This window comes from Mobula birostris, chromosome 20, assembly GCF_030028105.1.
Source record: "Mobula birostris isolate sMobBir1 chromosome 20, sMobBir1.hap1, whole genome shotgun sequence".
NCBI classification, from domain to species: Eukaryota; Metazoa; Chordata; class Chondrichthyes; order Myliobatiformes; family Myliobatidae; genus Mobula; species Mobula birostris.
In genome coordinates, this window is record NC_092389.1 from 46,171,234 (window position 1) to 46,194,721 (window position 23,488).

Below are 23,488 nucleotides of genomic sequence, written 5' to 3' on the forward strand. Positions count from 1 at the left end.
CACAAGGATCTGTTCTGGGACCTCTGTCTTTCGTGATTTTTATTAACGACCTGGATGTAGGGGTAGAAGGGTGGGTTGGCAAGTTTGCAATTGACACAAAGGTTGGTGGTGTTGTGGATAGTGTAGAAGATTGTTGAAGACTGCAGTGAGACATTGATAGGATGCAGAAGTGGGCTGAGAAGTGGCAGATGGAGCTCAACCCGGAGAAGTGTGAGGTGGTATACTTTGGAAGGACAAACTCCAAGGCAGAGTACAAAGTAAATGGCAGGATACTTGGTAGTGTGGAGCAGCAGAGGGATCTCGGGGTACATGTCCACAGATCCCTGAAAGTTGCCTCACAGGTGGACAGGGTAGTTAAGAAAGCTTATGGGGTGCTAGCTTTCATGAGTCGAGGGATGGAGTTTAAGAGTCGCGATGTAATGATGCAGCTCTATAAAACTCTGGTTAGGCCATACTCGGAGTATTGTGTCCAGTTCTGGTCGCCTCACTGTAGGGAGGATGTGGAAGCATTGGAAAGGGTACGGAGGAGATTTACCAGAATGCTGCCTGGTTTAGCGAGTATGCATTATGATCAGAGATTAAGGGAGCTGGGGCTTTACTCTTTGGAGAGAAGGAAGATGAGAGGAGACATGATAGAGGTATACAAGATATTAAGAGGAATAGATAGAGTGGACAGCCAGCGCCTCTTCTCCAGGGCACCACTGCTCAGTACAAGAGGACATGGCTTTAAGGTAAGGGGTGGGAAGTTGAAGGGGGATATTAGAGGAAGGTTTTTTATTTAGAGAGTGGTTGGTGCGTGGAATGCAGTGCCTGAGTCAGTGGTGGAGGCAGATACACTGGTGAAATTTAAGAAACTACTAGACAGGTATATGGAGGAATTTAAGGTGGGGGGGTTATATGGGAGGTAGGGTTTAAGGGTCAGCACAACATTGTGGGCCGAAGGGCCTGTACTGTACTGCACTATTCTAGTGAATAGAACATAGAACACTATGTAATTTAAAAAATTGAGTAATATAAAATCCACATTATAATAAGTATTTCTTGAAAGAGTTATAGCACCGTCTATTTTTGCTTCTGTATCTTATCAACACTTTTAAAGTTAGTCAAACCTTATGGCTGTTCTGGAGGGGGTGAGGGCTGTCTTCAGAAAACTCACAGTCTCTTCCTGCTATTCTTCTCTCGCCCTCCTCCCGTCCCCTGCTTTCTTAGTTCTCTTACTGTTTCCCAAGCAGATCGGGATAACTGCTCAGCCAGGCTTTCCCTCGGTTTGACTACACTGACAGGCAGCCCTCTGTTCCTCATGTCTGTAGTCGCCTCTTCCACTGTCTGATACAGTTGCATACCATCTTCATAAAAGAGCCGCAGTTCAGCAGGGTACGGAGTTTGGAATCTAATCTTTCCTTGCTTTAATATTCGCTTTACTGCAGAGTATTCTTTATGTTTCTGCAGGACCGCCGGAGGGTGATCTTGATCGAAATATATTAATTTCCCATTCAAAAACACCCTCTTCTTACCCTAGGCCCTTCGTAGGATCTCCGCCTTGGTATTGTATCGAAGGAATCCAATTACTATTGAGCGTGGCTTATCTTCTCTGTCTTCAGTAGGCCTCTGGACGAGCGCACGATGGGCCCTCTCAATTTCAAGTTCCATAGTGGAGGTAATCTTTCCTTCAAACTCCATCATAGACAAACCCTCCGCTCCTTCGTGAACGTTATTTATCCTACGCACTGAGGAAGGAAACGTTCCTGAACACATACAACAAACTCTATCCCATCCAGTCCTTTACAGTATGGAAGTCTCAGTCAATATGTGGAAACTTAAAATTTAGAACTATCACAACCTTAAGTTTCCTGCATAGTCTGCGATCTGTACAAATTTGCTCCTCTTCGTACCTCAGCCTGTTGAGTGGTTCATAATATAATCCCATTAACATGGTTGTAGCTTTCTTATTCCTCAGTTCTACACATAAAGCCTCACCAGAGGATCAGTCTGTCCTGGCATGTTTCCCTATTAGTGCCTCCCCTCCCTCTTTAATCCCTCTTGCTCTATCACATCTAAAGCAATGGAAACCCAGAACATAGAGCTGCCCCTCCTGCAACTGAGTATCTCTAATGGCTACAATGTCATAATTCCAGGTGTCGATCCATGTCTGGAGCTCATCTGCCTTTCCTATAAAATTCCTTACATTGAAATATATGCAGCTCAGAACGTTAGTCTCAGTCTACTCAAACTTTGATGCCAGACCTTGTATGCAGGCTTAACGAAATCTTTCTCCACAACTACTCCACTATCTGTTCTGGCACTCTGGTCCCATCACGTTGAAGGTCTAGTTTATATGTTGGTAGTTGGTAAACAGTTTGTCTCCAGAGATGGAGACAGAGAGATTGAGAAAAAGGGGAGAGAGGTGTCAGAATGGATCAAGTGAATTTCAGGTCAGGGTGGAAGTTGCAGGCAAAGTTGCAAGCTCAGTTGAAATTGACAAGCTCAGCATTGGCGAATAAAGCAGCACAATGCAGTTGTCAGTGTAGCACAGAAAGAGTTGGGAAAATTACCATGGAAGGCTGGAAGATGGACTGTTCTATGTAGGCAACAAAAAGGCAGGCACAGTTGGGGCCCATGGCTATTCCTTGAGTTTACAGTAAGTGGGAAGAACCAAAGGAGAAATTGTTGAGGGTGAGGACCATTTCTGCCAGATGGAGGAGAACTGGTCAGGTCTGTTGTCGAGAAAGAAGCAGAGAACTTTAAGGCCTTTTTGATGGGGAATAGGAGTGTATTGGAACTGGACATCCATGGTGAAAACAAGGCAATCAGGGTCAGGGAATTGAAAGTTGTCAAGAAGATTGAGGGCATGTGGAGTGCTGTGGATGTAGGTGGGAAAGGACTGAACCTGCTCTGGCCAGTGATCTGCAGAAAGGAGGAATGACAAATTACGGGCTGGAATGAAAGATCTTTAAGAAAAAAAAATCTTTGTCATCTTGAGTTGTTCATACCAGCCAAGATATATATCCATATAACCATATAACAATTACAGCATGGAAACAGGCCATCTCGACCCTTCTAGTCCATGCCGAACTCTTACTCTCACCTAGTCCCACTGACCTGCACTCGGTCCATCACCCTCCATTCCTTTCCTGTCCATATATCTATCCAATTTAACTTAAAACGACAACATCGAACCTGCCTCAACCACTTCTGCTGGAAGCTCATTCCACACAGCTACCACTCTCTGAGTAAAGAAGCTCCCCCTCATGTTACCCCTAAACTTTTGCCCTTTAGCTCTCAACTCATGTCCTCTTGTTTGAATCTCCCCCATTCTCAATGGAAAAAGCTTATCCACGTCAACTCTATCAATCCCCCTCATAATTTTAAATACCTCTATCAAGTCCCCCCTCAACCTTCTATGCTCCAAAGAACTAAGACCTAACTTGTTCAACCTTTCTCTGTAACTTAGGAGATGAAACCCAGGCAACATCCTAGTAAATCTCCTCTGCACACTCTCAATTTTGTTGACATCCTTCCTATAATTCGGTGACCAGAACTGTACACAATACTCCAATTTTGGCCTCACCAATGCCTTGTACAATTTCAACATTACATCCCAACTCCTATACTCAATGCCCTGATTTATAAAGGCCAGCATACCAAAAGCTTTCTTCACCATTCTCTCCACATGAGATTCCACCTTCAGGGAACCATGCACTATTATTCCCAGATCACTCTGTTCTACTGCATTCCTCAATGCCCTACCATTTACCATGTATGTCCTATTGTGATTAGTCCTACCAAAATGTAGCACCTCACACTTATCAGCATTAAACTTCATCTGCAATCTTTCAGCCCACTCTTCTAACTGGCCTAAATCTCTCTGCAAGCTTTGAAAACCTACTTCATTATCCACAACTCCACCTATCTTAGCATCATCTGCATACTTACTCATCCAATTTACCACCCCATCATCCAGATCATTAACATATATGACAAACAACATTGGACCCAGTACAGATCCCTGAGGCATACCGCTACACACCGATCTCCAATCTGACACACGGTTATCCACCACATCTCTCTGGCGTCTCCCATCCAGCCACTGCTGAATCCATTTTACTACTTCCATATTAATACCTAATGATTGAACCTTCCTAGCTAACCTTCCTTGAATATATTCAATCTAATCCCATTTCTCACCATGTTTTAAAAGTATATTTATAAAATAAATAATTTTTATTAATTCCATGGGGAGGACTACAGAGGACGCTGAGATTGAATTCCGGTGCCCCAGGGGGTAATGGCATTGTGCTAATAGCTACCCTAACACGACACCTAGTCGACATACCTCTAAATTCCTGACATCCATATACCTGTCCACATCGTTCTTAGATGTATCTAATGTGTTTGCCTCATCCACTGACTCTGGTAACTGGCTCTGCAAGAGATTCTGCAAAATCATATTCACACACACAAAATGCCGCAGGACCTCACAGGTCAGGCAGTATCAATGGAGAGGAGTAAACAGCCGATGTTTCAGGTGGAGACCTTTCATCAGGACTGGAAAAGAAGGGGAAAGAAACTGGAATAAATGAGCAGATGGGTGGAAAAGGTAAAGGGCTGAAGAAGAAGGAATCTGATAGGAGAGGAGAGTGGACCATGGAAGAAAGGGAAGGAGGAGGGGACCCAGAGGGAGGTGAGGAGAGTAGAATGGGTGAGAGGGGAACCAGAATGGGGAATGGAAAAATAGTGCAGGGGTGAGTAAAAAGCTTAATAAGAACCTGAGGGGAAACTTTTTTGTTATACAACAGGTAGTAGATATAATAACACACACGATGCTGCATGAACTCAGCAGGTCAGGCAATATCTACAGAGAGGAATAAACAGTCAGTGTTTCAGGCCAAGACCCTTCATCAGCATTGGAATGGAAGGAAAAAGAAGCCAGAATAATAAGGTGGGTGGAGGAGAAGGAGGACAGGCTGGCTGACCAAATGAAGCCAGGTGAGGGGTAAGGTAGGTGGGTGGATGAAGTGAGAAGCTGGGAAGTGAATTCCTCCTTCCTCTAACTACAGGGAATTTGGCCTCATCACGTAGGACATCAATAGAGTAGCTCCTTAGCAGCTAGCCAGCTCGTTTAAATAACGTTAGCTATGCTAATGAACAAATGACACCTGTTAAACTCACCACACCATGTCTTTTACAGTCATTTAACCCACCATGGGCAACAGAAAAGTCATTGTTGCAAACAGTGCAGCGAGCAAAACTGTCATTATTTTTGACCCCTATGATTCGCTCTCAGTCTCTCTCTCTCTCTCTCTCTCTCCCCCCATCTCCGTCTCCACCCCTCTCCCCCTCTCTTCCCCCTCTTCCCCTCCCCTCTCTCTCCCCCTCCCTCCCCATCTCTCTCTCTCTCTCTCTCTCTCTCTCTCTCTCTCTCTCTCTTCCCCCTCTCTCTCCCTCCCTCCCTCTCTCTCCCTCTCCCTTTCCCTCTCCCTCTCCCTCTCCCTTTCCCTCTCCCTCTCCCTCTCCCTCTACCTCTACCCCACCCCCTCCCCCTCTTACTCACTGGCTCTCAAAAAAATCATTTCGGGAATATTGTATATAATTTGCGGGCGTCAAGGAGCCACTATCAATATGCGGGAGTAGGGGCGGCACTAAGGTCCAGCAAAAATTGCAGTAGCCCCACCATAGCACCACCAAGAAATTAACTGCAGCTGCTTTGCTTTCTCTGTATAGTTTTGAACACAGCTTGTTTTTCCAGCTGATCTAGTGAAACAGCGCCCCCAATTACCATAGCACCCACGCAGCAATAAAGTTAAAAACTCTCTCAGATCCACTCTACACTTCTGCTTATTCGTTCGTTATCAATGTCTTGCCGTTGCTGACCTCAGATCAGTTAAGCTGATCTAAGATCACTCAAGGTTGTGATGTCACTCACTCTCACGCGAGAGATTGATAGTATACATCCAGGCGCAGATCCGTGGTCTCGCGAGACTAACGGATGCCACACGCACACATTGTGCTTTTACAAGCTAGCGTCGGCCTGGCACGTGCATTATTTTGGCCGGCGTGAAAAATAGATCGATTTTTAGTCAGAAAACGACCTCATCCAGAGGAATCAGCCTGAGCATGTCTTAATTGAAAGTGACATGCAGGAAGAAGTAAGTGGGGATGAGGACGACAGCAGTTCATCGAAGGAGTGTGAGGGTGAAGTAGAGGAACAAGAAATGGAGCGAGATTCGGAAGAGAACGTGGATGAAGCTGCTGTTAGTGCGAGTAGGAATACTGTTAGCGACGTTAGCCAGCAGCCTGAGGAAGGGCCCCATCGGCCAGCATTGTAAAAGTACCCTTCCCAACAGTTTGGCAATCAGCAAAGGAGTTTTATTCGTGGCTGGTTTGACCTGTACTCCTGGCTGGAATATTCAGTCACAAAAGATGCTACACTCTGCTTCGCATGCAGGCATTTCCTGTGTGGAGGACATGGGTTCCATTCTGAGTCTACCTTCACTGTCACCGGTTACCGTAACTGGCGGAAAGCTACAACAGCTTTCAAAACCCACCGCGTAGGTGCAGCTCATAAGTTTGCGATGGAGGCACGAGCCGAATTCAGATTGAGAAAACAAGACAGTTCAAGATTGGGAAATATGCTTGATAAAGGACATGCAAAGATTGTCCAAGAAAATCGTGAGCATATGAGAGCAGTAGTTGAGTCTCTACGCTATACTGCGTGCCAAGGCATTGCCCAGCGGGGACACCGGGAGAATGATGGATCTGGCAATAGGGGAAACTTTGTTGAGTTGCTCAGTGTAATTGGGAAGTTTGATAAGACTATAGCTAAAAAAAAAAAGAGGCCAATCCTGGAAATGCAAATAAAACCCACCACGATATCCAAAATGATATTATGGGTATTATGGCAGATATGGTCAGACTTCAAATAAGTGCAGAAATCAAGGAGGCTGGACATTTTGCCATCATGGTGGATGAAAGTAAAGACTTGAGTAAAAAGAGCAAATATCAGTGGTGGTGCAGTATTTGAATAACGAAACAGTGCTTGAAGAATTCTTGCACTTCACTCCAGCAGAAGGGTTGGACACAGAGTCGCTTCTTAAAAGCATTGAACACACTCGCCCAGTGTGTTATTGATAAGAATGCGTGTATAGGTCAGTGTTATGACGGGGTGGCAGTGATGTCTGGGTGCAATAACGGGGTACAAGAGAGGTTCAGGAAAGAGGTCCCACAAGCATTATATATACACTGCCATGCTCACAGACTTAACCTTGTTTTAGTGGATGTTGTGAGCAATGTACCACAAATGGGTGAGTTTTTTGAATCTGTGCAGCTGCTTTACAACTTCATTCCAAACTCTGTTGCCCACGATCTTTTAATGAAGAAACAGAGAGAACTGGAATCAACTGCACAGCCCGTGGAGTTGAAGAAATTGTCAGATACACGCTGGGCATGGCAGTATACAGCTTTGTGGGCCATTAGGAAATCACTCCCTGCCATTCTAGCTACACTGCAGGATATTATAGGTCAACCAAATGCACGGAGGAAAACAGAGGCCAGAGCTGTAAATGGACTGATTGATGAGCAGTTTGCTTTACTTCTCACTCTGATTGAGTACTTATTCCGAGTCACCAAGTTCATGTCAGACCAGCTACAATCTCCCAGTTTGGAGCTTTCATCTGCTGTGGACTTGGCTCAGTCTGTTATCCATGCAATCTCAGCAAAACGGAGAGAGGAATCATAGAGTGAAATTCAGACAAGAGCTAGGGACCTGTGCGTCAAGGCCGGTATACAGAGCAGACCACATGAAAGGAGACAGGCCCAGCCATCCCACCACCGACATGATTTTGTTGTTGAGGCCCAAACTGAACGCACACCTGTCACATACTCTGATGACCTTCGCAATCACTGTTTCCATCCGGTTATAGACAGACTTCTGACTGAAATGAAAAGACGGTTCTGATTGCGGAATTGGTGCGTGATTGATGTTGTGCGCTGTTGCTCGGATGCTCTGTTTGTTTTTTTTGTTTATGCCCTGTGTAGCCCGGGTTGTGTTTGATGCTGTTGACACTGTCACAGTTCACTTCTATATTATATTTACCAATTGCTGTTGCTTGTGAATCAAAAGAGGCATTTATAGTAGTCACATAATGCTTGAAACTGGCTTTTTAACGCCTCGCATCTGGCCTTGTGAATACATATTACCATACAGTGCATCCCTCAGCACCATCACTGAATAATTCAGCCCCTCCGTAGCACCAGCAAGAAGAAATCTCTGGCGCTGCCACTGTGCGGGAGAGTCCCGGAACTTCCAGGAGAAGTGGGATGTCTGCTATTAAAGGGTGACTAAAACTGAACACTATATTCCAAGTGAGACCTCACCAAGTACAATCGCAACATATCCTGCCACTTCTATATTCATTTATTGTCATAGAAAACCTGCACACAAACAGGCCCTTCTGCCCATGTAGTCCATGCTGAACCACTTAAACTTCCTCAACCCATTGGCCTACACTGGAACCATTGGCCTCCATACCCCTCCCAACCACGTACCTATCTAAACCCCTTAAATGAAGTCAAAACCACCACTTGTGCTGGCAGCCCATTCCACACTCTCACGACCTTCTGAGTGAAGATGTTTCCCCTCATGTTCCCCTTAAACATTTTACCTATCACTCTTAACCCATGACCTCCAGCTGTAGTCTTAACAATTTTTATTCTATTTTTATTTATTCATTTTTAGATATACGTGTTGCTGGATTCTGACGATTCTCATTCAAGGTTCTTCGAAGTTTTATGTCTCGTTCTCTCAGGATAAAGGCATAAAATTGCGATTGCCTGCAAGAAAATGGATATGGAGATTGGTTTATGCTGACATATATGTACTTTGATTAAAAATTTACTTTGAACTTTGAACTTGTTTCTTCACAATTATTTTATTAAGTGCTGATAGAACAAAGGGAACCAGGAATGTCGAGAGTTAAAGTACGGTAGCTAAGATCAAAATAGAAAAAGAAAAAAGGATGGCAGGCCAACATGTTCAGCCCTACTTACACCCAGAGGTGATAAATACTCCATACAAATTTGTAAATAAGAGTTAATCAATCCGATAATCCAAGTTCAAAAACTGTAATTCGGTACCAGAGTAGATTCCGGAATCATTCAAAGAAATGTAACCAGAAGGGGAAATGCTGAACAATGGTATCAGTCACGTCTATCCAAATACCTGTATATCTTGTCCCCTGGAATGCCTTCCAATAACTTTCTCACAACTGATGTCAGACTCACTGGCCTATAATTTCCTGGTTCATTTGTAGAGCTTTTGTTAAACTATGGAACAACATTGGCTATCCTCCAATCCTCTGACAGATCCACAGCTGTCACTAAGAATAATTTAAATATCTCTGCTAGGGTCCTAGTAATTTCTGCATTTCCCTCCCGCAGGATCTGAGGGAACACTTTGTCAGGCACTGGGGATTTATCCACCCTAATCTGCCTGTGAACATTTCCTCCTCTGTAGACCCCATGCAGCTGGTGTCACTTTGCCTCACTTGGGGGTTTCCAACTCCTGAGTAAATACAGATGCAAAAAAAATTAATTTAAGATCTCCCCATCCCTTTGGGCTCCACACATGGATTACCATTCTGGTCTTCCAGAGGACCAATTCTGTCCTTTGCAATTCTTTTGCTCTTAACATAACTGTAGAATCCCTTAGGATTCTGCTTCACTTTGGCTCCTGGCAGAAACCTCATCAGGAATTAGTTTCCTGATTTCTTCCTGAAGTGTTCTCTTGTATTTCTTGTACTCCAGAAGCACCTCATTTGTTCCTACTTGCCTATACCTGCAATGCACCTCCCTTTTTGTCTCTTAACCAGGGCCTCAATATCTTTTGAAAACCAAGGTTCCCTATTTTATTCTGACAGTATACAAGTTTTGTGGTCTTAAATTTTCACTTTTGAAGGCCTCCCTCTTACCAAGTATACCTTTGCCAGAAAACAGCCTGCCCCAATCCACATTTGCCAGATCCTTCCTGATATCATCAAAATTGTCCTTTGTCCAATTTAGAATCTCACCTGTGGACCATACCTATGTTTTTCCATATTTGTTTTGAAACGAATGGCATTGTGATCATTAGATGCAAACTGTTCCCCTACACAAACTCCCTGTCATTCCCTAATAGCAGGTCAAGTATCGCACACTTTCATTGGGACTTCTGCGTACTGAGGAAGGAAACGTTCCTGAACACATACAACAAACTCTATCCCATCCAGTCCTTTACAGTATGGAAGTCCCAGTCAGTATGTGGAAACTTAAAATCACCTAATATAACAACCTTATTATTCTTGCAAGTCTGCAACCTCTTTACAAATTCGTTCTTCTAAATCCCTCGGACTGTTAGGTGGTCTGTAATATAGCCTATTAACATGGTCATGCTTGTCTGATTTCTCATTTCCACCCCTGACACCTCACTGGACAAGTTCTCCAGCCTGTCCTGACTGAGCACTGCCGTGACATCTCCCCTGGCTAGTACTGCTACCGCTCCCCATTTAATCATTCCTGTCGGTCGCATCTGAAACAAGTGAACCCCGGAATATTGAGCCACCAGTCCTGCCCTACTAGTAACCAAGTCTCACTAATGGCCACAATGTCATAATTCCATGTGTTGATCCATGCACTGAGCTCATCTGCCTTTCCTACGATACTTCTTGCATTGAAATATGTGCAGTTTAGGACTGTAGTCGCACTCTGCTCAACCTTTTGATTCCTGACTTAGTCTTATGTATTATCAACATCTGTCTCCCCAACCTCTCCACTATCTGTTCTGGCACTCTGGTTCCCATTCACCTGCAACTCTTCTTCATAATTGTACCACTATGTTGGGAGCACCAGATCCATAATTTCATAATTCAAATTTAAGTTCAATTTCAGTTTATTGTTATTCAACTGTACACATGTATACTGACAAATGAAACCATATTCCTCCAGACCAAACTGTAAAACACCATACATATCATTCACACATGAAGTTCCACAACCACAAATAAATTAACAAACAATAAGGCATGAGTATAGGCAATTTAAAAGTACGTGCGCTTTATTTATATGTGATGTGGCAGAGAGTTCGGTAGTCTCATGGCTTGGAGAAAGAACCTGTTTCCCATCCCAACAGTCCTTGTCCAATACCTCCTGCCTGATGGTTGGGGTTCAAAGAGACTTTTGGAGGGATTCCATAATTTCATGCAACATTTATGTTTGTAATTTAGCGTGCTGCTGCTGTAAAAAAAACATTTGTCATGGTATTTGTACCTTGGATATGTGTGTTTGTGACAGCCTCTCAGTTAATGCCCCCGCCCCCCAAATGAGAACTGGATGTCGCTATTACAAATTTAGAACAGCCAAGAATCCGTTTACCAAACCTCTAAAGAGCTATTAAGTAAAATGAAACAATAAATTAAATGGTACGTTTAATAATTTACAGCCGAGATGATTCAAAATGCCTCTAGCAGTGGCTGTTCATGCAAATAAGCAGCACAATAAAACATAAACGTCAGCGTTTTGCTTTGTGTCACACGCGTTACGCAAATTCAAAACAACATATATGTTTTAAAGCGTCTCACTGCCAGTTTGAAAAGAAAGTCGTGCGTCCTTTTAAAGGTGTCAACCCCACTTGATCGCGAGCGGCCGCCGGCGTCTGGTGATTGACGGGAGAGTTGGACCAATAGATCTGCAGGACCCTGGTTTCCTATTCGTGGAGCTGTGGTGACAGAGCCAATTGTCTTGAGGTGTGGGCGGAACCTAGAACCATTTATCGGGTTAGTAAGAGAGGCGGCGTACGGCGGGAAGTTTCAGTGTGGCGACGCCTGAGGGAGTGAGTGGAGTGAGTGCGGGATCAGAGGGACGGCGGTCGGAGGGTGAGCTTTGGACGGCAGTAGAGGATAAGGATGAAGATGAGGATGTCGCCTTAGAGGAGTGGGCGGTGCCTGTAAAGTCAAGTCTTTGTTGCCATGGTTACTGTGCTACCCTCCCCTCTATGGACCTCCAGTCCGTCCTTCAATAACCCACTCCTTGCCCTGTGGCATCCTTTCCCCTACTTCACCCTGTCATCAAAGACCATCCGGGCCTTTCTGACACCCATCAGAGATATTTATCAGAAGCGCTGTGTACGCAGGGCCCTTAGCATTGCCATTGGTCTCTCCTATCTGTCCAACAATCTCTTCGACCTACCATCAGGCAGGAGGTACCACAGCATTGGAATTAGGATGGGAAAATCTCCCTCCCCCCAACCCGTAGGAATACAGATCTCCCTGTCACCACCCAGGTTTCCTCACAATATGAAGTGCCAGCAGCACTATACTGTTTACTTTTTAACTTGTATCATATATGCACCTTATTATTTGTTAATTTATTTGTGGTAATGTTATTTGAAGTGTTAGGTGTGTGAGTTATATGTACTATGTTGCACAGACATCACATTGTTTGGTGGTACACATACTGACAGTTGAAAGACAATAAACTTGAACTTGTGACCATCTGCACCTTCTTCAACCAAGGAGCTGATAGTAGACTTCAGGAAATCAAAGCGCGTCGAACACTCTGCTCTGCACATATACGGGAAAGAGGTGGAGAGAGTAGAGAGTTTCAAGTTCCTCGGCGTCCACATCTCGGCTGACCTCACCTGGACTGCCCATATCTCTTATCAGGTGGGGAAGGCCCAACAGAGGCTCTACTTCCTAAGGAAACTAAAGCACGCTCTCCTCCCTCATCACCTACTGATCAACTTCTATCGGACAACTATAGAGAGCCTCCTGACGTATTGCTGTGCAGTGTGGTTTGCCAGCTGCACAGAACAGAACAGGAAGGACTTGTAGTGGGTGGTGAGGGTAGCAGAGCGGGTTATTGGCACAACATTACCCTCCCTCAGAGACATTTATACTGGCAGACTTCAAAAGAAGGCTACTTGTATTTCAAAGGATCCCACTCATCCTGGACATCACCTGTTTTCCCCTCTACCTTCTGGGAAGAGATACAGAGCATTAAGGATGAAAACAAAGAGACTCCTTAGCAGCTTCTACCCACAAGCAGTGAAATGTATAACACCCCCTTCCCTTCTCCTGTCCCCCCACCAAGACGGCGGCAGCTAAATGCATCACACTTCCAGGAATGGCAGGTGTGCAATAGTCCTACCCCCCCCTCCCCCATCCATATATTCTTAATTTTGGACTGCACTCCTGAGGTTTTAGAGTTTATTTTATGTATATATTCTTGTCATGCTGCAAAACGTTGAGCTGCTAAACTGTGTTTCATTGCTCCACAACAATGACAATAAAAATCTTCTTCTTCTTCTTCTTCTTCTTTACCCCATGCTACTTTATTGTCGCCAAGCATTTGGTACTAGAACGTACAATCATCACAGCGATATTTGGTTCTGTGCTTCACACATATTAAATATTAAAGATATTAAAATTAGTAAATATTAAACATTTAAATTATAAATCATAGATAGAAAATAGAAAAATGGGAAGTAAGGTAGTGCAAAAAAAGACCGAGAGGCAGGTCCGGAAAGGTCCTTCTGCTCTAATGGAACGAGCCCCTCCGCTGTCTGGGTTAGATTTCATGCAGGCCCAGTGATTTATCTGCCTTCAAACACCATCAGTATTTTCTCTCTTAGATTGTTTAATCTCAGTCAGTATTTCCCACCTTTCCTTTGGAATTCCCATCCCCGATCCTATTCTGACACGTCGGCCCACGGCCTCCTCTTCTGCCACAATGAGACCCCCTCCGGGTGGAGAGGCAACACCTCAGCTTCTGTCTAGGTATCCTCCAATCTGATGGCATGAACATCGATTTCTCCTGCTGCTATTTTTATTTTTTCCTTTACACTTCCCTCTTCTATTCCCCACTCTGGTCTCTTATCTCTTTAAGAGGCCAATCAAGGGCTACATCTGCAGCATGCTACCAACCACACTGGACCCCCTACAATTCGCCTACCGATGGACAGGTGACGCAATAGCCACAGCTGTACACACCATCCTTACACTCCTGCAGAATAGGGATGCTTATGTGAGAACGCTGTTCTTGGACTACAGTTCAGTATTCAACACCGTAATACCTTCCAGGCTTGACAAGAAGCTCAGAGACCTCGGCCTTCACCTGCCTGGTGCAGCTGGATCCTGGACTTCCCTGTCAGATTGCTGGCAAGTAGTAGGAGTGGGCTCCCTCACCTCTGCCCCTCTGACCCTCAACACAGGAGCCACCCAGGGCTGTGTCCTAAGCCCCCTCCTTTACTGTCCGTACACGCATGACTGTGTTGCCGTCCACAGCTCCAACTGGCTAATTAAATTTGTAGATGATACTACATTGATTGGCCCTATCTCAAATAATAACGAGGCAGCCTCCAGAGGAGAAGCCATCAGCCTGACAGTGGTGTCAAGAAAACAACCTCTCCCTCAATGTTGCAAAAACAAAGGAGGTGGTTGTGGACTACAGGAGAAATAGAGACAGGCCTATTGACATCAACGGATCTGGAGTTGAGAGGGTGAACAGCTTCAAGAAGGACATCGAGGAGCAGATAGGGAGACAATTCTGGAATGGTGCAGTAATAACAGGGTCGTCGTGATGGGAGATTTTATTTTTCCCAGTATCGATTGGTGTCTCCCCAGAGCAAGGGGTTTAGATGGGGTGGAGTTTGTTAAGTGCGTTCAGGAAGGTTTCCTGACACTATATGTAGATAAGCCTACAAGAGGAGAGGCCGTACTTGATCTGGTATTAGGAAATGAACCTGGTCAGGTGTCAGATCTCTATGACTCTTTGCGGCAGGGTTAGCTTGGCTTCACCTTTTTCTCAGACCTTCACCTTTGTCCTTCTCATTCATCCTGCTGCCTTCTCTGCATCTTAACTTTCTTTATTATTGCTCTTTTCTCGTTGAGGTCGAGGTGCTTGCACCTGTGAAACTTTAACTCTGTTTCTCATCCCATAGATGTTGCCTGAGGACTTGAAGGATTGTGAATAGCAGTGGAAAACATTGAAAAGAACAAGCCTCCTTGGTTGTGTGTTTCCCTAGGGCCAATAAAAAGTTGGGATTAAGTGGCACAGCTATTCTGGGAGCAGCTGCAGTCTGAGTGGACAGGGTTAGAGGAGGGAGCTGAGGCTTTGGCTCTGAGGCCAAGGCTAAGAGGAACATCTTTCTGTTTTATTATTAAGTTTCATTCGCAGGACCCGGCCCGGGACAGAGCAAGAACAGGAAAATTGAAAAGAAGCGATTCTTGTTGCCTGTGCGAGAATTTCACTCGCAGGAAAAGAGGTGGGTCAGCTGATTGTTAATTTTATTTATTTAAAGATACAGTGCGTAACAGGCCCTTCCGGCCCAATATGCTGCACCACCCAGCAACCCACCTTAATCACAGGACGACTTTCAATGACCAATTAACCTACTATCCGGTAGGTCTTTGAACCGCCCGCAGTTCACGGGGTGAATTGAACTCCGAACTCCAATGCCCTGAGCTGTCATAACTTTGTACTAACTGGTACGCTACCATGTCACCTGTCAATTAATAGATGATTGGCTAAGTACTAGCAGCCAATAAAAAGAAGTAGGGTCACGCACAGTGGCCCGTTGGAGAGGGTTGATTTCTAATCTGAGTCCTGATGGCTGTCATAGTGTGGACTTTGGTGAGGAGGTGAGTAACATTGAGGTGAGCGTAGGTTCATTCTTTTTGTCTTTCCTTCCACCCTCAAAAGCTTTTTAGTTATTGCAGATGAGCTCAGTTCTGTATCGTGCTTCTCCTGTGCAATGTGGAAACTCAGGGAGGGTATTGGAGTCCCGGATGACTGTGTGTGTGCAGCCCCTGACAGTCCACGTGACGGCCCTGGATCTGTGCATGGATTCACTTTAGATCAGGGGTTTCCAACTTTTTTTATGCCACGGACCCCCACCGTTAACTGAGGGGTCTGTACACCCAGGTTGGGAACCTCTGCTTTAGAGCTTCTGCGATGCTGGGAATGTTGTGGATAACACACTTAGTGAGTTCGTCACACTGCTGTTAAAGGGCTGAGGGGGGAAAAAGTTCAAAGTAAATTTATTAACAAAGTACATATTTATCACCATATACAACCCTGAGATTCATTTCTTGTGGGCAAGCCCAGTAAATGCAAGAAACACAATCGATTCAATAAAAGACCACACCCTACAGGACGGACAATGGCCTATGAGCAAAAAAAAACAACAGACTGCAAGTACAAACAAAGAAACAGACAAGAAACAATCACAATAATAAATTAGCAATAAATATCAAGAACAGATGAAGAATCCTTGAAGGTGAGTCCATAGGATGTGGGAATAGTCCAGTGATGGGGCAAGTGAAGTTATCTTCTCCGGTTGCCTTGGAACCCTTTCCCACATACCTCTGTGCCTGAGAAGTAGCTACATCTGACGGACGATCATCTGGCTCCTCACCGTACTCTGCTGTGGGTATGCTGGAACCGGTAGAAGCCAAGGTACTGGCCCTAAATGTAGCACTGATATGTCCTGGTCACTGTTGCTCTCAGTGCAGTGTATGATAGCCTTACCGTCCTTTGGTGTCCCATTGAAGCACAAGATGTGAAACATACTGAGTGCTCTTTTAGAAAGTGCTGCCAGGCTGCCAGTGGTTTTTCTCTGAAACCGCTGCATTTCCTTTAGGGAGTGAAGTTTCTTATGGACGGGTAATTGTCTGTGGCAGAGCTTTCTATTTCTTTTTATTGATCGTGATAGGGGTTTTGGTTTTCCGTCTTTCTGCTGATGACCTCTCTTTGAATGAGGTGTTGCCAGAAGTTAAACGGATAGAACTAGGGTAATTTCAACGTTTGTGTATCGGCAGATGAATTTCATCTTGTTTCACTTCTCCACTGTGGGGTTCATTCCTCTTACAGCATCTGAGAAATTCAGTCCTGGTAGGTAACCCTCATTTTTTGTTGGTTGTAGTTCCAACGACAGATCCGCACGTTCCAGTAGCTCCCACCGTTCTGTGTGAGAGCTTTGGAAAGTTGTCGAGACTGCTGAAAAGACATTCTTCGATTGACCAGCCTCTGCCCCAGCATTTTTAGACCCAGAGCTGCATTAGCAGTGTACACTGCCTTAACCCTTGTGGCATGTTGGAAGCCAAGCCAATTACAGAGAAGGTCCAGCTCTTCACTAAGTTTAAGACTTAGTCCTTCCACAGCATTGTGAAAGCTTGCCTTCCAGGATAGTGTGTTACCTCCCAGGTGCGATGGTATGGGATGTCTCGGATCGGGTGCAGCGTATCTGAAGGGAGAGGGTGCAGCCTGATGTCTTGGTACACATTGGTACAACACACGCTGGTGATATCCTGATAGCATGGCGGAGGCTACGCGAAAGAAGGCGAAAACGTACAAATTCCATCCAGAATAGGAAGAGGAATTTCTGTTTACCTTGGTGAAAGACAAGTGTGTATGTATGTTGTGCCACCAAACACAAGCACAGACTAAAAGAGGGAATCTGGAGCGGCACCACAACACCAACCACCAGAAAAAACCAAAATAAACAAGCTAATTAATTAAGTGCCACCCTAATTAATGTCCTAATGTCGGCCCAGATGATCTTTATTTTGGCTTTTCTTAAAGAAGTGCTGGGTGTGTTCCGACTATCGCTGCACCCCTGCATTCTTCGTGGCAATGTATCGGTCAGCAGCCCAGAGGTTGGGGACCACTGGGACACAAGAAGCCTTTTACAGATGGCGATTTTTATTCAAGGAAGCAATGGCAATTACCGCAGAGACTGTTTTTAATGACTTTAAAAACAAAAACGACATCACAACCGCAATACATAATATACCGCTTGGCCCTGCAACAGTGACAAGGGGGGTAGAATCACTGTCAGAGGACGTGGATATTTTTCACTACAGTTCGATGAATCCCTGGATGTAATGCAAACAGCTCAGCTTGTTGTATTTGTCAGAATGGCTTTCCAGGATTTTACAGCAAAGGAGGACTTCCTCACTCTTTTGCAATTAAAGGAGAGAACGAGAGGTGAGGATATTTACAATGAGTTTAAAAAATATGTCTGTGAAAATGACATCTCCATTCATAAACTGGTGGCAATTACTACTGATGGGGCCCCAGCAATGAGCGGTGTGCACGTTGGTTTTATAGTACTCAAAGTCAATGCCTCCTTCGGGTCAAATTCACCATGTGAAATTCCACTTTCACAGATGAAAATTATTAAATCTAAGTACAGGAGCTGTCTTACTGACTCACACCTCACAGACTGTCTCAGACTGGCTGTCTGTAGTTATGAGCCAAATTTCAGGAACTAGCAGAAAGTATTCAGCCCCATTTATCACACTGAGTGCAAGAATCAATTTTTATTCATTTATTTTTCCTGTTGAAATAAAATTAAATAATGAAACTTAGAATTAAAGGTGTGAAGTATTGTAATATTCTTAAAGAAAGGCAACTATGGCCTGTTTGATATGCTGGTTACAATGTTTTCTTTTTTGAATTAATTTGAAAGTTTAACAGAAGTATTTTGTGTAATTCAAATACAATCAGCTCAAAAGGCCTCAAATTAGAAGTACAATCTGAGCTGTTTTTTCTCTGAACGATTTAGTTGGTAGATCTTGCCTTTCACTAAGGTCGAGGTAGGGGATCTTGGGCTTAAAAAGGTTGGTGACCACGAGTGTAGAGTATCTAGGGGTTGAGTTAAGCAATGGCAAGGGTAAAAGGACCCCAATGGCCTCCAAACAGCAGCTGGGATGTGGATTACAAATTACAGCAGGAGATAGAAAAGGTGTGACAGAAGGGCAATGTCACGATAATTGTTGGGGGTTTTAACAAGAAAGTGGATTGGGAAAACCAGGTCAGTACTGTACGTCAAGTGAGAGAATTTGTAGACTGTCTAAGGGATGGCTTTTCCGAACAGCTTGTCGTTGAGCCCGCCAGGGGATTGTCTGTTGTACAATGATCCGAAGGTGACAAGAGAGCTTAAGGTTAACGGACCCGTAGGGAACAGTGATCACAATATGATCGAGTTCACTTTGAAATTTGAGAAAGAGAAGCTAAATATCAATGTGTCGGTATTTCAGTGGAATACAGGAAATTACAATGGCAGGAGAAGGGAACTGGCCAGGGTTGACTGGAAAGGGACACTAGCAGGAAGGACAGTAGAGCGGCAGTGGCTGGAGTTTCTGCGAAAAATGGGGGAAGGGTAAGACAGATATATTTCAAATAAGAAATTTTCAAGAGGAAGAAGGACATTACCGTGGCTGACAGTGAAGTTAGAGCCAAAGTGAAAACAAAAGAGATGGCATACAAGGAAGCCAAAGCTAGTGGGAAAATAGAGGATTGGGAAGCTTCTTAATAACTTTCAGAAAGAAACGAAGGTCATTTGGAAGGAAAAGATGAATTATGAAAGAAGCTGGTGACGAAATCAAAGATACTAAGGCCTTTTTAAGTATATAAAGGGTAAAAGAGAGTTAAGAGTAGATATAGAACCCATAGAAAATGATGCTGGAGATATTGTAAGAGGAACTGAATGCGTATTTTGCATCAGTCTTCACAGAGGAAGACATTTGCAGTATACCGGACATTCAAGAGTGTTAGGGAAGTGAAGTATTGCAGTGAAAATTACGACTGAGAAGGTGCTCAGGAAGTTAATGGTCTGTGGCTGGATAAATCTCCTGGACCTGATGGAATTCACCCTCGGGTTCTGAAGGAAGTAGCTGGGGAGATTGCGGAGGTATTAACAATGATCTTTCAAGAATCGATAGATTTTGGCATTGTACTGGATCATTGGAAAATTGCAAGTGTTACTCAGAATCAAAATCAGGTTTATTATCACCGGCATGTGACGTGAAATTTGTTAATTTAGCAGTAGCAATTCAATGCAAAACATAATCTAGCAGAGAAAAAAAATAATAAATAAACAAGTAAACCAATTGCATATATTGAATAGATTACCAAAAAACATGCAAAAACAGAAATACTGTGTATTAAAACAAATGAGGTAGTGTCCAAAGATTCAATGTCCATTTAGGAATCAGATGGTGGAGGGGAAGGAGGTATTCCTGAATTGCTGAGTGTGTGTCTTCAGACTTCTGTACCTCCTACCTGATGGTAACAGTGAGAAAAGGGCATGCCCTGGGTGCTGGAGGTCCTTAATAATGGACGCTGCCTTTCTGAGACACCACTCCCTGAAGATGTCCTGGATACTTTGTAGGCTAGTACCCAAGATGGAGCCGACTCGATTTGCAACCTTCTGCAGCTGCTTTTGGTCCCGTGCAGTAGCCCCTCCGTACCAGACAGTGATGCAGCCTGTCAGAATGTTCTCCACGGTGCAACCATAGAAGTTTTTGAGTGTATTTGTTGACATGCCAAATCTCTTCAAACTTCTAATAAATATAGCTGCTGTCTTGCCTTCTTTATAACTGCATCGATATGTTGGAACCAGGTTGGATCCTTAGAGATCATGACACTCAGGAACTTGAAGCTGCTCACTCTCTCCACTTCTGATCCCTCTGAGGATTGGTATGTGTTCCTTCATCTTACCCTTCCTGAAGTCCACAATCAGCAAATTTATAGATGGTATTTGAGCTGTGCCTAGCCCCACAGTCATGTGTATACAGAGAGTAGAGCAGTGGGCTAAGCACACACCCCTGAGGTGTGCCAGTGTTGATTGTCAACGAGGAGGATATATTATCACCAATCTGCAGAGATTGTGGTCTCCCAGTTAGGAAGTGGAGAATCTAATTGCAGAGGGAGGTACAGAGGCCCAGGTTCTGCAACTTCTCAATCAAGATTGTGGGAACGATGGTATTAAATGCTGAGCTGTAGTCGATGAACAGCATCCTGATGTAGGTGTTGTCCAGGTGGTCTAAAGCCGTGTGGGGAGTCATTGAGATTGCGTCTGCCCTTGTCTATCACCACAGTAAGTCAAATTGCAGTGGGTCCAGTCCTTGCTGAGACAGGAGTTCAGTCTCGCCATGACCAACCTCTCAAAGCATTTCATTACTGTCAATATGAGTGCTACCACTCATTAAGGCAGTCCATATTAGTCTCCTTAGGCACTGGGATAATTGTTGCCTTTTTCAAGCAACTGGGACTTCTGCCTGAAGCAATGAGAGGTTGAAAATGTCCTGAATACTCCCGCTAGTTGGTTGGCACAGGTTTTCAGAGCCTTACCAGGTACTCCATCAGGACTTTCTGCCTTGTGAGGGTTCACTCTCTTTAAAGACAGTCTAACATCAGCCTCTGAGATAGAGATCACAGGGTCATCAGGTGCAGCAGGGATCTTCACAGCTGTAGTTGTGTTCTCCCTTTCAAAGTGTGCATAGAAGGCATTGAGTTCATCTGGTAGTGAAGCATCGCTGCCATTAGTGCTATTGGGTTTCACTTTGCAGGAAGTAATGTCTTGCAGACCTTGCCAGAGTTGTTGTGCAGCTGATATCACCTCCAACCTCGTTCGAAATTGTCTCTTCGCCCTTGAAATAGCCCTCTACAAATCATACTGGGTTTTCTGGTACAGGGTTGGGTTGCCAGATTTGAATGCCACAGATCTAGACTTCAGCAGACGATGTACCCCCTGGTTCATCCACAGCTTTTGGTTTGAGAATATACAGTAAGTCTTTGTCGGCACACACTCATCCACACAGGTTAATGAAGTCGGAAACAACTGCAGCATGCTCATCCTGGTTGGAAGATGAATGCCTGAATACAGTCCAGTCCACCCGGTTCAAAGAGGTCCTGTAGGTGCCCCTGTGCTTCCCTTGTCCATACCTTCTTCGTCCTTCCTGCTGGTGCTGCAGTTTTCAGTCTCTGCCGAATCTCAGGGACTAAAAGTACATCCAGATGATCAGGCTTCCCGAAGTGAGGGCATGGAATAGCACGGTAGGCATTCTTGATGGTGGTGTAGCGATGGTCCAGTGTGTTGTTTCCTCTGGTATTGCAAGTAATCTGTTGATGGTAATTGCTTAGTGATTTTTGACCTTCATCTTTGTTAAAATTCTTTTTCTGTCATTCTACCTCAGAGGCTTCCTTCACCAGGTGGCCTCAAAGCCATTGGCATGGCACAGCAGTTCTGTGCTGTCGAAACCAATCCTATGGTCATTGTGAATGTAATGTTCTGCTGCTGATGATTTCTCTCGGCTAGATCCTTTTTCACTTTTAGTCCTGCAATGATTAGGTCTTAACAAGCCAGATACCAAGCCAAATCTAATGCACCTGCAGCTCCTGAATGAGGATATTGTGGAGACTGGTTTGCTCAACATGTGTCCTCGGATGGATTGAAGCTCAGCCTGTCCATGCCTGTGCAGATGGGATTAGCAGCAGTAGCAACTCTGTGCTGTGTTGAAACTGTAGAAGGGGATGTTGTGGGTTTCGACCATGACTGTCAATCCCTGGACTAAGTGAAAGGTTGGCTGAATGGTGTGAACAGCTTCTACCTGTAGAGCTGGAGCACTGACTTTTTCATAGCCAAAGTGCATTTGGACATATTCTTTCAGAAGCTGCATTGGCTGTTGTGATGACAAAGCATGACTGATTCTGGTTATATGTGGACTCATCACCGTCTAAGTCAGCTTTGCCCAGCTTTGCACACATGGCACTGCGAGGGCAGTAGAGTGAAAATATAACACATCTTCAAAGCCATTGCCACAGACTGGAGACGTGTCTGAAAGCCGTATGCTACAGTGTCAGCTTCTAACCCCAGCAACGTCAATCACCGAGCACTGGATCAGGTCAGAATGCGGCGCATCTGTCATGTCTTCGCAACGCTCAGACAAAATCACAACTAGCATAGCTGCTGCACAAGCCAATCCAGCGAGGCTGAAGCAGCAAGAATGAGAGCAGCTCATGCTAAGTGTGAAGTTGAAATGCTGATAGGTAAAGCTCATGTAGGAGCTACATTGAGTGTGTTCAAGGACGAGTGTGAAGTTGAGACTGCCTTAGCAGAGGCAAAGGTGTATGAAGCAGCTGCTGACTCTGAGAAGGTGACTTGAGAAGTAATTTTGTATACTTCTATCAAATCTCCTTTCATTCTCTTACACTGTAGGAAATAAAGCTGTAACCTGTTCAATCTTTCCTTATAACTCAGATCCTCAAGTGCCAGCAACATCAGGACTGACTGAAGGAAGAGTGAGTAAGGGGTTTGAAAGTTGGAGGGGGAGGGGGAGATCCAAAATGATAGGAGAAGACAGGAGGGGGAGGGATAGAGCCAAGAGCTGGACAGGTGATAGGCAAAAGGGGATACGAGAGGATCATGGGACAGGAGGTCCGGGAAGAAAGACAAGGAGGTGGCGGGGCCCAGAGGATGGGCAAGAGGTGTATTCAGAGGGACAGAGGGAGAAAAAGGAGAGTGAGAGAAAGAAATTGACTAAATTCTTTAGTGGTTGGGAGCTCTTTTGCTGATGGTGTGTAATCGGCCCTTCAAGCCGACCGCCTCAGTAACCCCCACAATCCTAATTTAACCCTAAACTAATCACTTGACAATTTACAATGACCATTTAAC

At 44.6% G+C, this 23,488-nt stretch overlaps 1 protein-coding gene across 1 annotated transcript in view; it reads left to right on the plus strand.

The window, feature by feature from the left end:
• The first annotated feature begins 12,406 nt into the window (after positions 1 to 12,406).
• Positions 12,407 to 23,488, plus strand: part of LOC140184962 (F-box/LRR-repeat protein 6-like) — a 47,931-nt gene continuing 36,849 nt past the window's right edge. Inside the window, exons 1-2 of the mRNA XM_072238204.1 lie at positions 12,407 to 12,425; positions 15,205 to 15,292. Coding sequence (XP_072094305.1) covers positions 12,407 to 12,425; positions 15,205 to 15,292 — 107 coding nt within the window. The remainder of the gene's footprint in view (positions 12,426 to 15,204; positions 15,293 to 23,488) is intronic.